The 11775-nt window shown below is 38.5% G+C and overlaps 2 protein-coding genes across 5 annotated transcripts in view; one reads left to right on the plus strand and one right to left on the minus strand.

Moving 5' to 3' along the window:
* MMS22L (MMS22 like, DNA repair protein) overlaps positions 1-7647 on the minus strand; it is a 131829-nt gene extending 124182 nt beyond the window's left edge. For 3 of the 4 annotated variants that reach the window (XM_062186524.1, XM_062186523.1, XM_062186521.1), the window contains exons 1-4: positions 7515-7647; positions 6737-6988; positions 5571-5696; positions 3484-3533 (exon numbers count right to left, since the gene is read on the minus strand). In XM_062186524.1, the coding sequence (XP_062042508.1) occupies positions 3484-3533; positions 5571-5696; positions 6737-6909 (349 nt within the window). In that variant the 5' untranslated portion in view covers positions 6910-6988; positions 7515-7647. Of the gene's footprint in view, positions 1-3483; positions 3534-5570; positions 5697-6736; positions 7007-7514 lie in introns of all 4 variants that reach the window. The other variant, XM_062186522.1, reaches the window with a different exon arrangement.
* Positions 7648-7783: 136 nt separating this feature from the next.
* Positions 7784-11468, plus strand: LOC133757013 (FUN14 domain-containing protein 1-like). The gene is made up of 2 exons (XM_062187626.1): positions 7784-7846; positions 10526-11468. Exon 2 carries the CDS (start codon positions 10671-10673, stop codon positions 11136-11138), a length of 468 nt encoding a protein of 155 aa, XP_062043610.1. The 5' UTR covers positions 7784-7846; positions 10526-10670; the 3' UTR covers positions 11139-11468.
* The last annotated feature ends 307 nt before the right edge of the window (positions 11469-11775 follow it).

Consider the following 11775-nt stretch of genomic DNA (forward strand, 5'->3'; position numbering starts at 1 on the left):
GATCTCTTTTCTTTTTTTTTTCTTTCCTTTTTTCATTTCTTTTTTGTTTTACCTCTTTTCTTTATAAATTACCCAGTGTTGAATATTCTTTTAGAACATAAAATGGTCTAAAAGTATCCCCCATTTTCACAACCCCCAGCCATAAAGACTGCTGTGAACTTCTGCAGTCAGGCAAGATGGAAAGAAAGGGTCAGATTTATTCATCTCCCATCTTAAACTTAAACCTGAGAAACAACACAAAACAAGTTTCCAGGCACTAAAAACAAGGCAAAACAAGACTGCTATCCCAGAGAGAAGGTAAGCCCTGTGATTGCATCTGCTTAACAACTAGAGAGTTTCTAGGCTACAATAATACAGGGGAGAAAGCCCAAACACAGTCCACCTCATTGAGCTGACAAGGCATTAATACTGAGTTTAGAGAAGTCTGAATTTACAGAACAAATAATCGAAGAAAGAAGATATTTAAAACAAACAAACAAAAACTCTGGAAATGTATGCAATCCCTACCCCTACCTTTACCCCACCTTCCAGCCTCTGAAGTCTTTGACTGAGTACAGATCTGTTCAGTTATGAGAAAAAATTACTCAAGACCATGGGAAAACACCAAAAAACAATTCTTTTCAAAGCTTATTCAAGCTGGGAAATAGTTTCAGTTCCTACCAGCAAGAATTTTAAAAACCTCATAATGTACCAGGCATTAGAAAGAAACTTCAGATACTTTACAAAACTAATTTAATAAGCTTAGTTGGCATTAAACTAAACACTACTTTTGAAAGGCCCTAACAAAATTTTTAAAAAACCCTCAGAATGATCCCATGGATTACAAGGGATCAACAGCAAATCAGAACAATATTTATACCTAAAGAAATACAAGAAAATCCAGAAAGCAGCCATGGAAAATCTACAATGTCTATCTTATAATAACACATTATTCGATATTCAAAGAAGCAGGAAACTATATCACAGAACCAGGAGGGGAACAAATCAATCGATACAATCAAAGCCAGAAATGACAATGATGAAAAAATCAGCAGCCATTTACATTAAAAAATGTGCATGTGTATACATGCTTCCCATATCCAAGATGGATGTAAGCAAGTATGACGACATAAATGGGTGATACCAAAAAAAAAAAAAAAAAAAAAAAAAATCCAAATGAAATATACAGCCAAAAAACACCAAGAAACGGCAACACTATCAGGTATATTTAAGAAATTATCAGCACACAGTATGTCATTCTGCCTCAACTAGAAAGCAACCCAGGGAAAATAAGAAATAGAACAAGAAATATAAGAAATATACATAGCAGTAAGTGGACTTACATAAGAACTCACTAGGAGAAGGCTGAGGGCCAAGGTTCACTACATTAATTTATTAACAAAGTCCTGATATAACTGCCAGCTGGGACAAGCAGATCTACCTTAGCACTTAATCTTCAGCACTACTAACCCATCTGACAAATCTCTCATTAAAAGCTTTTCTAAGCACCAAAAATACCAACATGTTAGTGTAACAAATAATCATCTAAACAATCATAGTCATCCCTCAGTATCCAAGCAGCATTGCTTATAGGATGACCTGAGAATACCAAATACACAGATGCTCAAGTCCCTAATGCAAAATGCTGTAGTCATCCTCCATGGATGTGTATACTGCAGATATGTGGGTAGACTACAGTCCACTATAGTGGCTTTAGGTTGTTAAGTGTGTTTTAACAAATAAGCTTGCACAACAAATACCTTCTATTAACCCAATTTACTTATGTCATTGTATGTAGTAAAGACATTTTTAGTCTTCTAATACAATCTTGGAAGCGCCCTACAGGGTTCAAAACTAAATTCAGACTCTGGCATGATTTCCAGAGCCAACTGTGATTTTTTTTTCTCTTTTAAATTCATCAGTCTCATATATGCTCCATATGTAGTTATTACTTACTCTATGCTCCCTAAATGTTTATGTTTTTAACATACTTGAATGTCTTTTCTGATTTTTACTTCCTGAAAACCCTTTCTGTTCCCAAAACTTTCCCTAAATCTTTTGCCAAACTAATTTCTTCCTGTCCTTGAGGACCCAGATCTAGAATCACATAATCATGCGCACAAGCATAAAGCCCTTGGCTCCCATAGCAGCTCATACGTGTCTCCATGACTGCATTTTCCATTTACCATGCTGACTCATGCTTGCATGTCTTTCTGTGTTACACAAATACAAATTCTACAGCACTGTTGGCATCATATTTTTTCTCTTTCATTCATTAGATAATGAAAAAAATAATACTTAATTTTTGCTAATCATATACTGATTAGCAAGGCAAACCAAATAAAATGGTCCAGAAAACTGACAGTGAACAGCTAGGGCATGATCTTCTTAAAGATAAAAAATTTCTATAAACATAAAAATAATGATAGCACTACTCTATGATTATTGTGAAAAAAGAAAACACCTCAGTAATCATTTCTGAAAAGAAAGAAGGTACCATATAATCACACTCACACACACACACACACACACAGAAATATCAAACAAACAAAAAAACACACATTTCCCTCTTCTGGCCATCAAGACTCTTGATTCTTTACTAAATAGGAGTCTTCTCATTTTTCCCACTTTCCAGATAAAAAATAAAATACCCAATCATTAAATTGATCCTACTGTTAACAGTATCCAATCCAGAATAAAGGTATATCCTTCTTTAAACCCTATTCAAAATCATGCAGCAGTTAAGCCCAAACTGTCACAAGCTCCTTCATATTCCTGATTCTTTCTGAGGAGGCCCAGTTCCTCATAATGTGTATTTTCCCTTGCTTCCATAAGATAATAAACCTGTTTTACTAAAAGTGTCACAGGTAGATGTTGGCTGCTCAACATCATTAATGATATTTACTGCACTAGCCCTCACAAGAACTCTTATGAGGTAGGAATGATTACTTGATGTGATATCCCCAATCAACTGGGAGTTGGAACCCAGGCTGAATATAAGTGTTTTAATTCTAAATTCTATACTGTATTAAATGTGCTGGAAAGGAGAAGCAGCTGGCCTGCAAAAAACCATACTGCCCTTCAACTTCCTTCATTACTTTAACTATGCTAATCTCTCCCAAATTAACAATCCAATAAATGTCAAACCAAACAAGAAAGCAGAAAGATGATGAGGCTGGGGAGCATGAGGTATGCTACTTGTTTTCATTTACATACTCCATCCCACTCTACCTCCAAAGCAGTACCAGTTCACCTCAGAGGTTAGCTTATTTTTAAGTCAGTTTTACAAATCTACAGATTTGGAAAAATACCATAACTCTCAGCTACAAAGTTAAATATCATACTTCTTCTGAATGCTAAATACACTGTGTCATGTGCTTCTGGTGTAATACTTTATAATATTGTAGTACACCATTACACTACCATGTGTTAATCACTGCAACTTACAATTCACTGTAATGGAACAACATTTCGTTTTTGCCATTGAAGATACATTAAACTTACCAAAATCACAGCTAGCTTGTAACAAGGTTTCCAAGTTGTATAGTCTTTGCCTAATTTAAAAAAAGTAAGGGAGAGTTAATTTTAATATAGACTATGTAACAAACATATGGATAATGTTTCTAAATCCACTATACTGCTTCAATACTTCTCCTTTATGGATGAAATTTAATACTTTGTGAATATTTATTAAAGGGTATACTTCAGGTAGTGAAAACTTTGAGAAGACAAAATACAATTTTGACCTCCCCAAAACATCTATTAAAAGCTGCATATATCTCACAAATTGTTTCAAATATCAAAGATTTCATTGTCAGTAAAATATTGTTTACATCCATGAGAAGTTTCAGATACTTACATGAAACATTCTAGCTTAACAGTTTTATAATACAGAAGTTCAGAAAAGGAAAGGAATAATGTAGCTAACTATGCAAAGCTATTTAGATTATTATGCAAAGCTACCATCTTCTTGCTGTTCCTCCTTGTTGCCTTCAAATTCTTTAAGACTGACCCATATTCATGACTTATGCCCTCAACAATGATTCATAAACTCTGCAGTGTTCAGGATTACATTGTATCATGTAAAACTCAGCCTATTCTTCTGATAAAACATATCACAACATGGCACAGATACGTAACATCTCTTCTTGAGGTCTCATGGGGGGCTGGCTCTGTGGCATAGTGGGTAAGGCCACCGCCTGCGGTACTGGCATCCCATGTGGGTGCCTGTTCCAGTCCTGGCCGCTCCACTTCTGATCCAGCTCTCTGCTATGGCCTGCGAAAGCAGTGGAAGATGGTCCAGGGCCTTGGGCCCCTGCGCCTGCGTGGGAGAACTGGGGGAAGCTCCTGGCTCCTGATTGGCACAGCTCTGGCTGTTGCGGTCATCTGGGGAATGAACCAGCAGATGGAAGACTTCTCTCTCTCTCTGCCTCTCAAATAAACTAATTTAAAAAAAAAAAAAAAAAAGGTCTTATGGGATGAGGGTGAGAGAATACCTTCTGCCTCTCAATTTTCATATAAATATATCAAATATCATTCTTAATGTGTTTCTGAATAACTGGTCCAAAACAGTTGATTTAAAAATCATCTAAATTAAATTTATTTTTTTTTAAGGATTTATTTTATTTATTTGAAAGACAGCATTACAGAGAGAGGTAGAGACAGAGAGAGAGGTCTTCCATCGCTGGTTCACTCCCCAACTGGCCACAACAGCTGGAGCTGCGCCAATCCGAAGACAAGAGCCAGGAGCCTCTTCTGGGTCTCCCACATGGGTGCAGGGGCCCAAGGACTTGGGCCTTCTTCTACTGCCTTCCCAAGCCATAGCAGAGAGCTGGATCAGAAGAGGAGTAGTCGGAACCAAAACCGGTGCCCATGTAGGACACCAGCACTTCAGGTCAGGGCTTTAACCCGATGTGCCACAGCATCAGCCCTCTAAATTAAATTTAGTTGCAATGATGGTACTCATGCTTTTTGTTACAAGTTTATTTTTAAAAAAGCATACTGAAGTAATTAAAGGTGAGACGTGTGATACCTGAAATTTGTTTACAAATACTTAAGCCAACAGAAGGGAGGTTGGTACAGATGAAAGAAAGAAAAGAAAGAAGGAAATCTTGATTCTTACTGTAACTGAGAAAGGATATGTGGAGGCTCATTAATCTATTCTCTCTACTACTGTGTTTTAACATTTTTATAAAAACTTCAAAATATGTCGCCTAAGAGAATTAATCAGATTCTATTATGGAAGATAGATTTAAAAGTTTGAGTTCATTCTCTAATCTTTGAAAGACTAAGCTTTTAAAAAAAGTATTTAAATCTTTTACCCAAAATTATAATATGGCTCAAAACTTTAAAATTTAGTATTTAGTACATAATATAAAATACAAAGAATAAAGAATATGAAAAATCAATTTACAAAAACTCATTAAAACTATATTTCATCAAACCATTACCATTTGGTTATTGTTACTAGAAGATAATCAAGTGAGCAATAAGCACAATTCTGGTGTTACTACATGGTTAGAATCCACCCAGCATCATATCTCACAAAACTGAACAGCACCTACATTCAGGGAATTTGGAACAAAAAGTACCTGAATAAATGAAAGAGCTCTCTAGAGGAATCCACCAATGCTGTTTCAGTAACCCACTGAATGCCAAATAGTTCCACTGTGTCCTCTTCAAAGCTAGTTGGTAAAGGATCGAGATTCAAAAATAATCTGAAATAAAAAGTCTAGTTTAATTGCATAAGAAATATGCTAAACACCATAGTATATTACGTCTTTTTTTTTTCATTATCTGAATCAGTACGATACATGACACAAATAGTCACGAAACAGCTTAGTATCTTACATAATCAGGATCACTACAGCTAGACTGCATCAAAAATTTCAAACTATCTAGTGATTTAACAAAGTATAAAGAACAAAGTAATTCAGTGGAGAAAACACCCAAAAAGGATTCTAAGGAACCCACTTTTGCCTGCATTCACTAATGGTCTCCATGTGTGGAATTTCATTGTTTGGGGGAACATTTGCTTTAAAAACAAAACAAAATTGAAAATTATTCTGACCTATATCTGGAGAAGAACATAATCATGTTAGCTAATCTCTTTTTTTCTAGTCTCTAACAAATCTATACTTGTCTCTAACAAGTATATAAAAGCAACCAAAGTGCTTGCCTTTCAGACTGAAATCACCTTAGTAGGCATGGCCAAAACATTTCAAGAACAGTAATTTTACTGTAATGTATACATATAGGGGCCCAATGTAAAAATAAGTCTCAAAGACTTCTATAGGACAGATACATAAGAACAGAAGTTACTAGGACCACACACACACACACACACACGTGTTATGTCTTACTCAAAAAGCAGTGAAAGCTCTAGAGCACTGTCCTATTCCATAGAAAGAAATATCAACTCAGAAGGCCCAGCTTCCTATTCCAAAGCTGAGGTTGCAGGAAGGTAAGAGAGCACTAGTTCACAAGCAAGGTCTCTTTCATATTCAAAACACTTATACATAAGCTTACTTGGGAAATCAACAACAGAACTCTCATTACTTCATGCCCTTATGACACACCAAGCCGTTCACAAAACACGGCTCAGCAAACACCACTTTAATGGATTGGAGGATGTCTTTTGTTCATGGACTGTGTGTGGACCAGGCTAGTGCAAAACTGAAATTAAAAAAAAAAAAAAAATCCCTAACGAACAGAATAACCTGACGAAGGAAACAGAATCCCCAGTTTTTCTGCCTACCTCTTAAGTGTCCCACTGGAAAGGTAGGAGTCCCCAGAAAAGTGGTTTCCTCCTCCTCCTCCTCCGTTGTCAACAGCACAAGAAAAGCAAGCGGGTTTGCACCATTCCGTCCCCAGCTCCAGCTCTAGGCTGTCGGTCAGGAGCGTCGACACACCAGAACAGTTATCCATCATCTGCTTCCCGTCCTGAACTGTTTGCGGCTCATTATGCTTTATCAGTAGGCTCTCCAAAGAGAAGCGGTGGGGAAGACTCCTGGAGGGAGGAGACAGGCTGAGACTGAGAGTTATCCGACAAAGTTCCCCAAGCGTCCTCACAGCGCAGCGAAAAACTAAAACACCCAGGAGCCAAATCCTCCCAGTCCCGACCCCGCACAACACCCCGGACCAAGGTTGTCCCACAAAATGCACCCCCGACAGGACAGCGGCAGAGACTGAAAATCTGCGCGCTGGCTCGGATTCTCCAGCCGGGGACAGACTGAAAAGAAGGTCTGCAGGGTAGCCCCGGTTTCAGCTTCCAGCTCTTCCCTGCGTTACGTTACTACACCGATCCTCAGCCCGTTTCTCTTCTGCAAAGTAGAGACAGCGCCCTTGCCAGTTCCGGGTGGGAATCCGGAGGGCTTTGCCTGGGCGTCAACCTGCGCCCCTCCGGCCCGGAAGCGAGATCCACCGGGCCTGCTGCTCGCAGGGCTGGGAGCGGAACGTGAGGGAAGTCGGAGTCCCGCGCGCGGGCTTGAAAGCCTGGCAGGCGGGGAACCCCTTTTCCGCGATGCACTGCGTACCTGCTCACACTTCCAACTTCGGAAATCTGCCGCTTGCGATCCAGACTACAGCCCGAGAATCCCTGGGCTCTACACCAGAAACAGGCGAAATTCCCGCCACGGCGCGCCCGCGCTCTGGGAGGGCGGAGCCACGGCACAGCCCGTCCCCCAAGCGGCCAGTCCTCTCGCGAGGGCTTCGCTGAAACCACCAGAGCTCGCACTTCTCGCGAGAATCTCTCTGCCGGAACCTAGATACCGGTACAGTTTTTTTTTTTTTTTTAATTGACACCGTAGGCCGGAAGGAGAGGTCTCGTTGGAAAAAAAAAAACAACAACAACTTAAAACGGGCCAAGGTGAGAAAGGCCTAAGGACAGCGAGGTTATCTTCTGTCCCGGCGTTAATAGAGGAGTTTTTTATTCGAGTGAGACGCGGGCGTCTTGTTTACCCCCAGACCTGCGCCGCTGCCAGTCACTCTTTTTGTTGGGCTGGAGGATGTCTTTTGTTCCTGGACTGTCTGTGGGCCAGGCTAGTGCAAAACTGAACTAACTGGGTGTTTGGTAGCACAGAATAGGTCAGGCGGCCCTTGGTGTGGATTTAGGAATTGTTTCTCCCCTTCTTTGCATAACTTTTGGCCAGAGGGTTGGCAGGCTTTTGTAAAGGTACAGTCGTTTGCAGTATTCTTTTCTTTTTAGTGTTCTAAACCGACTCCACAGAAGGGTTAAGACAGAAATAACACATTGCAGTATGTCACCGTTTTTGAAATTTATGAAGAATAACAGAATTTGCAGTGCGAGTGCTGTGCTGGTTTGAGCATTTGCCTTTTGTGCATTCCTCTACAGTATGGTCTGTACTGTGTTCAGTCTCTGCATGGGAAATCTGTCATCATTTTCTCGTAAAGTAAATGCACGTTTTCTGATGAATGGGATGAAGTGAGGGGAAAAAATATGATTTCAAATCTGGCCGCAACCTAAGGCTTTTGTGGTCGGTGTTATATCTGTTTTGCTCCTCTGACATATTGTGATACCCGATGCTTTGTTGAGGAGTCCTGCTGCTCCTTAATGGTCCATGGGGAGTCTTAGCATGAGGTATGAATCCTCCACAACCACCTCAAGGAATTATTACTTAGATAAGAGATTATTGTGCCCTGCCACTGCATTTAGGAAAGTGTGGTCAATAGACATTATTACTTCTTCCTCTAATCAAACTTTGAAATAGACTCCCTTTTCCTTTTTTTAAGTGTCTAATGTCAACCAATCAACTTACTTGAATCCAGTGAGTGGGACCAACATAAGCTCCACAACTAACTTAAGCTAGTAGTATTAACATATTAGTAAGAATGCAGGTGGCTACTCTAGAAGAAATTGAAAGGTGCTTAGTAAAAGGGTCATTTAAAGAGTTGTAGACAGGGTTACCAGAAAACAAAAAGTGACTGGAGCACCTACAGTTAACCAGAAAACTATTATCATCCTTAGGCCTAAGAAGTAAAGGGAAGGAGAGATTACCAGAAGACAGTGAGTCTTATTGCTATAGTGGACAGCAGCTACCTGATAGCGATTTATGATGCCTTCATAGAGGAACATAATCCCTACCAACTTAACAGAGCATCAGGAAGTAAACCTTTCTTCCCACATTCTGGTTTCCACCTGGTATCTCCCATGAGTCAAAATCAACCTAAAAGAAGGGAAGAATACTTTGCATAAAGTTTCCTGGGATAGAAACTAAACTGAATAAGGATGGAGAGTGTATCTCTCAGAAAAGGGTCAATTTTATTAGGCAGGTATAGGAATACTAAATGTACTTATGTCTAATAACAGTTTCAGTGTGCATGAAGCAAAAAATACTATAACTTTTAGGAGAAATATTCAAATAATTTTAATGAGAGCCATAGCAACTCTGCCCTCTGTAACTGATGAAATAAATAGGAAGAAAATTGATTTAAAGAAAACTTTAATAGCTGCCAACCAACTTGACCTAGTTGATATTTATAGGTGACTTAATCCAATAATAGAATACATACTCTTGATAAGTGCACATATCCTAGTGAATAGACCATATTCTGAGTGATAAAGTTCACCAGCTTTAAACAGATTGAAATCATACAAAGTATATTGTCTGAACACAATGGAATTAAACAGAAGATACATAACAGATACCTAAAAACTTTAAATATCTGGAAAATCAGCAACACACTTCCAGTTAACTTATAAATCAAAGAATAAATCATTAGGAAAATTAAGAAGTATTTTCACTTTAAATTAAAATGAAAACATTACAATTTATACTACCATCTCCATCAGAAAAGAAAAATAAACATCTATCTTGAGAAAGTAGAAAATAATTTTTAGCAAATTAAAAACAAAGCAAGCAAATGAAGGAAGTAATAACTTGTAGAAAGATATAGGATGAAACAAGAAAAATAGAAGAAAGCAATGAAGTCAAAAGTTAGTTCTTTGAAAGGGTCAATATAATAGATAAACTCTCTAACCCGTTTTTCACAGAAAAAAAGAAATAACACAAATTGCTAATGTAAGTTATTAAAGAAGTGTCTCACTATAGATTTTGTAGATATCCAAATGATAAAGATATTAGAACATTTTATGCCAATAAACATAGCTCAAATAGACAAATTCCTTGAAAGACAAAACTGCCAAGCTCACAAAAGAAGAAAAAGGTAACAAATAAATTTGTGTCATTATAGTTATTTGAAACTTTGATTTAAAAAGTTCTTTCCTCCTCCTCCTCCTTCTCTACCTCTTCTTCCCCTCCCTTCCCTCCCCCCTTCTTTTTCTTTTCTTCCTCCTCTTCTTCCTCTTCCTCTTTTTCCTCCTCCTCCTTCTTCTTCTCTCTCTCTCTCTTTCTTTCTCTGTCTCTGTCTCTGTCTCTCTCTCTCTCTCTCTCTCTCTCTCTCTCTCACACACACACACACACACACGCTACTTATTACAAGAGAACTTCAGGATCAAATGCTTTACTGTTGAATTCTCCCCAACATTTAAAGAAGGAATAAACCAATTCTGTACTGACTCTTTCAGAAAATAGAAGAGGATTGAACACTTTACAGTTTACATTATGAAGCCGGAATTTCATTGATTATCAAAACCTGACAGAGACAAGAAAAGAAATTACAATCTAGGAGGGCAGGCGGGGACCACCCCAGAACAGACTGCTGGTGGTATCATGATGACCTTTAACCCCTTGCCCCAAGAATATGAAAGTGATGACAACTCTTATGAAGTGTTGGATATAACTGAATATGCAAGAAGACACCACTGGTGGTATCAAGTGTTTGGCCACAGTTCGGGACCTATGGTAGAAAAATACTCAGTAGCTACCCAGATTGTAATGGGTGGTGTGACTGGCTGGTGTGCAGGATTTTTGTTCCAGAAGGTCGGAAAATTTGCAGCAACTGCATTAGGGGGTGGTTTTCTTCTGCTTCAGATTGCCAGGTACAGTGGCTATGTGCAAATTGACTGGAAGAGAGTTGAAAATGATTTAAACAAAGCAACAAGGCAGATTAAGAAACGAGCAAATAAAGCAACACCTGAAATCAGCAATATTATCGAAGAAGCAACAGAATGTATCAAACAGAATATTGTGATATCCAGTGGATTTCTGGGAGGCTTTTTGCTAGGCTTTGCATTTTAAAGACATGAAGGTTCTACCAAAGTAGATTCAAATATGAGAAAAGAAGTTTAAGCCACAGGATGCTCTCTTAAGAGTACATGCCTCCAGAGTCCCCACAGCAGGGAGAAACAATTAGCTGGACAAAACTGAACTTACAACTGAGCAGTTTGACATCAGAAGCTTGGCAAACCAATAACTGTGGTAAAACAACCTATGTGGCATGTGAATATAGTATTCTAGAGCAAAACATGGCTTCTATCATTATTTTAAAAATGGCATCTTTTTAGATACAAGCCTATAAATATCACCATGAGCTGTAGATTTGTACAGAAAAAAAAAATGTTGAACTTAATGCCCAGTGAAATATTATCCTCTATTTAGATTATTAATTGTGGTTCATGGTATAGTACCAATAATTAAAAATTTATGTTATAGCTTCTATATTAGGGTTGTTTTTTAAAAAGACTCATTTTATTTACTGAAAAGGCAGAGTGACAGGGAGAGACAGAAAGAGATCTTGCAACAACTGATTTACTCCCCAAATGGCTGTAAAAGGCCTGAACTGGGTTAGACCAAAGCCAAGAGTCTAGAAATCCATAAGGGTTTCCCATGTGGGTGACAGGGCTCCAGCCACTTGGGTCATCATTTACTGCTTTCC

This window comes from Lepus europaeus, chromosome 3 (genome assembly GCF_033115175.1).
Source record: "Lepus europaeus isolate LE1 chromosome 3, mLepTim1.pri, whole genome shotgun sequence".
NCBI lineage: Eukaryota > Metazoa > Chordata > Mammalia > Lagomorpha > Leporidae > Lepus > Lepus europaeus.